Source organism: Macrobrachium rosenbergii, chromosome 44 (assembly GCF_040412425.1).
Source record: "Macrobrachium rosenbergii isolate ZJJX-2024 chromosome 44, ASM4041242v1, whole genome shotgun sequence".
Taxonomy (NCBI): Eukaryota; Metazoa; Arthropoda; class Malacostraca; order Decapoda; family Palaemonidae; genus Macrobrachium; species Macrobrachium rosenbergii.
The window spans coordinates 32630570-32635569 of record NC_089784.1 but is presented as its reverse complement, the minus strand read 5'-3'; the positions used below and the strand labels follow the sequence as shown (position 1 = coordinate 32635569).

General features: G+C 39.6%; 1 protein-coding gene across 1 annotated transcript in view; it reads right to left on the bottom strand.

The window, feature by feature from the left end:
• Positions 1–3439: 3439 nt before the first annotated feature.
• The window catches only part of LOC136829580 (ovarian abundant message protein-like), a 45338-nt gene continuing 43777 nt past the window's right edge, over positions 3440–5000 (bottom strand). Inside the window, exon 4 of the mRNA XM_067088429.1 lies at positions 3440–3580. Coding sequence (XP_066944530.1) covers positions 3440–3580 — 141 coding nt within the window. The remainder of the gene's footprint in view (positions 3581–5000) is intronic.

Sequence of the window (5000 nt, the reverse complement as noted above, 5' to 3'; positions counted from 1 at the left end):
TGATAAAAAATTCGTGCCCTGTACATTATTATTTTTGAGTGGCAATGTTTTAACTGGGGAATGATCACTTTACATTTCCCTAATTGGAAAATAATCTGGCCTGTGCTTAAGATTTTAAATTTGATCTGTTTTCCTACATGATTTGAATATAATATATATTTTCTTTATGCATTTACGATATTTTTCTTCCGATCTGTATTTCGATAACAATAATGAATGTCAAAATATATTCAGTGCACATAGTGTATCGTAATTTTCATTTGGAATTTAATTTTAACTGTATTACTTCTCATTAAAATTCCTTTTAATTTTTTGTTTTTGGTTTTTGATTGAATTTATTTTAATGAACTGAAGATTAAATCTAGTCAACTCCAGCTATAATTTTTATGTTGTGAGCAAGCTTCGAGTTTCAGTAGATTTTTTCATAAAATATGTATATATGTATGTATATATACATGAGGTGCATACACACATACGCACACACACACACACACACACACACACACACACACACATATATATATATATATATATATATATATATATATATATATATATATATATATATATATATATATATATATATATATATATATATATATATATGTATATATATAGAACAAACGGGAGGACGAAAAGGAGGTGATGCATACTCAGCTTTATTTCCAGTAAACGTTCCATCATCAGGGCTAATATATGTGTGTGTGTGTGTCTGTGTGTGTGTAGTTAAGTCGGAAATTACGAAGACTGACACTGTAACACAATCTTTGACAGTGAAGATGGCAGTAGAAGTTTTCGACTGATTTGAGAAAAAACAAAAACAAAAAAACTGATTAAACCATTCCTTCATTACCTGAAGTTTGGAACGATGCGGTTGTCTTAACCACCCACCCCAAAAAAAATCACCCAATGCGAATATTTGTGTAAATCAAATGCCGATGTAATAGAGAGATACCAGCACCCCAAAAAAAGAAAAAAAAAAAAAAGAAATTGTAGCTGAAAAGCCTATGTGGCAACTCGGCCCCGTCCTTCTAGTGGCTCGTCATTAAATCATGGTCGGGTCTGATACAGTCATAACTACACGACGGCACAGTACCCCTCCTGACAAAGGGCCTCTCCAGGTCTTGACGGAGCCTTAACTCACGGGGCACCCACTGCCTCGTCTCTAGCCTATCCCCTCCTTGTCTATATTCGCCCTCCCCCTCCCCCTCCCTCCCTTACCCATCCCCCGAGATTTTTCGGTCCTCTCTCTCTCTCTCTCTCTCTCTCTCTCTCTCTCTCTCTCTCTCTCTGGTCAACGTTTTGTGTTGAATTTTGTACCTTGGTTTTATTACAATGCTATCGTTACCTATATGTTGCGGGGTGTGTAGTAATATATTATTTTGTAGCTACGCTCTCGCATACACACACACATACACACACACACACACACACACACACACACACACATACACATATATATATATATATATATATATATATATATATATATATATATATATATATATATATATGTGTGTGTGTGTGTGTGTGTGTATAGTATATATATATATATATATATATATATATATATATATATATATATATATATATATATATATATATATATATATATATATATATATATATATACTTTGAGTATACTGCAATACTTATAGTCAAACAAGAAGTCTGTGGGTTGTGTGACTTATATTAATATTAGAGATTATCAGATAAATAATTTGGTAATCTAATATTTATTGAGAGGCCTCCTGGTTCCCCTGGGAATCACTAGGAGAGGGAGCCCTTTACTAGGCTGGGGAACCCCAAGACTCCCGTGGGATGTCTTAAGATTTTGGAAAGTGCAGAGTTTATATGCGTATATATATTTATATATACATGTATGTATATGTGTACGTATGCATGTATGTATGTATGTATATATGTAAGTAAATATATATGTGTGTATGTGTATATATACATATAATTTCTTGCGTGGTTATGCTATGTGTATTCCATACTGCCGTAATCTTTTACCACAAGTACAGTTGTAATGCCACATAATCTACACAGTTAGTTATTCACAAGTTATTACAGCGTTGAAAGCTTTTAGCGTCCATCGATAAAACAAATTATATCTAATTTATACGCATTCATCTTTTCTGAATTTCCTTAGAGAGACGCATTCGCATTTTATGAATTTGCCAAATTGGTGGAATCGTTCCATTAACTTAGGACTTTTCACGTCTCCTTAGCTTAGAAGTGGAATGATATTCTGTTTATAGTACTTAATTAAATTGAACTGAATATAGAATTTAGGCCAAAGGCCAAGCACCGGGACCTATGAGGTCATTCAGCGCTGAAACGGAAACTGACAGTAAAAGGTTTGAAAGGTGTAACAGGAGGAAAACCTCAAAGCAGTTGCACTATGAATCAATTGTTAGGAGAGGGTTGAGGAAAGTAAGATGGAAGGAAGGGAATATGGAAGGAGGTACAGTAACAGGAACGAAAGGGGTTGCAGCAAGGGGTCGAAGGGGCGCTACAAAGAACCTTAAGTAATGCGTACAGTGAACCGCATGAGGTGCACTGACAGCACTAACCCCCTTCGGGGTTAAAGAACTTAAACCATCTATTTAATTTCAAGATTTTTTGTCTTACGAATCTTAATGGCGATGCGGACACGATTAAAGACCAAGTAGGTTTAGTTATGAGTTAAAGCCAGTTAATGTAGTAATTCTGATAGTATGCAAATCACGTCTCATGTGAATGTCCTCTTGCGAATACAAAAACCGTTAAGGAACAATTGTAAGGGAGTTCTCTAAAGAGGTAATGTGTCTGGAATCTTATTTTTTTTATTTTCCTTTTCACTGGAAGACATATAGCCTAGTTACTGGAAATGTAAGAAAGATTTCTCTTCACTCCATCTTGCCAATCATCTTCCTTTGCTCTCTCTCTCTCTCTCTCTCTCTCTCTCTCTCTCTCTCTCTCTCTCTCTCTCTCTCTTGACGAGTGTGAATCTTAATGCTGTGACGCTAGCTGTAACCATTTCTCTCTCTCTCTCTCTCTCTCTCTCTCTCTCTCTCTCTCTCTCTCTCTCTCTCTCTCGAGTATGATTCTTAATGCGGTGACGCTAGTTATAACCATTCTCTCTCTCTCTCTCTCTCTCTCTCTCTCTCTCTCTCTCTCTCTCTCTCTCTCTCTCTCTCTCTCGACGAGTATAATTCCTAATGTTGTGACGCTAGTTATATAGAATAGCCATTCTCTCTCTCTCTCTCTCTCTCTCTCTCGACGAGTATGATTCTTAATGCTGTAACGCTAGTTATATAGAATAGCCATTCTCTCTCTCTCTCTCTCTCTCTCTCTCTCTCTCTCTCTCTCTCTCTCTCTGAATATCATCCAGTCTTTCTTGTCTCAATGACATAACTTTAAATCTTTCTTTTCAGGTTCTCGCGCCACGCACTCATTCTTCCTTCTCATTTTCTTCTGCGCCTGCTACATCTCCTCCTCTTCCTCCTCCTCCTCCTCCTCCTCCTCCTCCTCCTCCTCCTCCTCCTCTTCTCGACTCCCACTCTTGTGTGTGTGTTTCCTCAACCACTCCCACCTACAAGTAAATGCTGTGTTATTAACCACAAGAGCGGGACATGACAAACCCTCGCGATATTTCCGGACAATGAGCCGATACATCAAGAGGAGACTTGTGCTTCGGGTACTTTGGCTTGCTTACTTAGCCTCCTCCTCCTCCTCCTCGTCCTTCTCCTCGTCCTCGTTATCCTCCTCCTCCTCCTCCTCCTTCCCTTCCTCATCTTTCCCCATCCCCCCTTCTTACTCGCTCCCATCACCCCACTTCAACGGATTGATGGGGTTCGTTGAAATTCCACTGAAAACCCTTAATTACTATTATTCCTTCCCAATTACAATCATGCTGGGGGCTTGCCTCGGTGCTTCTCGATGTCACTCACCTCGTTTGCGATAGTTGACACTCGCCCTACCCAAATTAGCTCGCGAATATTTAGCGCAAATTTGGGTAAGTTTCGATGCCCGGCTCATACGTTAGCCCCTGACACGCTAAACATCCCGCGCCGTGGCCTTTGATCATAGACGGAATGCAACAGAAGGATAATGCGCCTCGGGTCAGATAAAGTGAAAGATAGAAGAGGAAATAGAGGAGAGGGAATGATGAGGAATGATTGTGAATCATTATGCACCGGATTGTATCAGATTGAGCATCCTCTCCCAACAAGAGCCTCACTTAAGAGCCTCGGAAAGGGGTGTGTGACGCTTGAAAAAGTGGACTCATAAGACGGCCGATGAGCAATGGCCTCAAGTGAGCAGATGCATAACAACTAACCACCAATAACACGGAACTGTAAAGGCCTGCTCTTGATGAGTTCATACATCAGAGGGCGTCTCGGACCACCAACGCAGACTTTTGACTTACAACTGTTTGTGGAGGGGTTGGGGTTCCCGCCCCTCAAAAACCCGAAAGCTCGAGCGAGAACTTTTGAGTTCGGGGCAGAAGTTCGTCGGCAGCTTGAGTGGCTGTTTGAGTAGACGGCAGATCTTGGTACTCGTTTGATTTGTTGTGATTGCCCTGGGCTGCCAACGTGCCCTTTGTCTTTCAAAAATTGGCCTTTAGAAGCAAATCTGATCTCTCCCAGATAGTGATCCCCAAGGGTTTTAACCGGTATGTATCCACCTTTTGCGGCGTGTTTAGTACAAGCCCTTTGGGGATTACCGTAAAAACATAAACAAAAGACTGCACATATCATAAAGATAATGACTCCCAGGAAATATTCTTACTAGATAACGACTCCCGAACTTTGTTGGGGGTCACTGTCTAGGAAAGATCCAGCAAATCTTATAAGGTTCAACTTTACCCGATAATCGCTCCTATTAAGCCCCAACTCTGATTTACCTTAAAGGAACGATTTCAACACTCTAGCTCTGATTTACCTTAAAAGAACGATTTCAACACCCTAGCTCTGATTTTCCTTAAAAGAACGATTTCAACACCCTAGCTC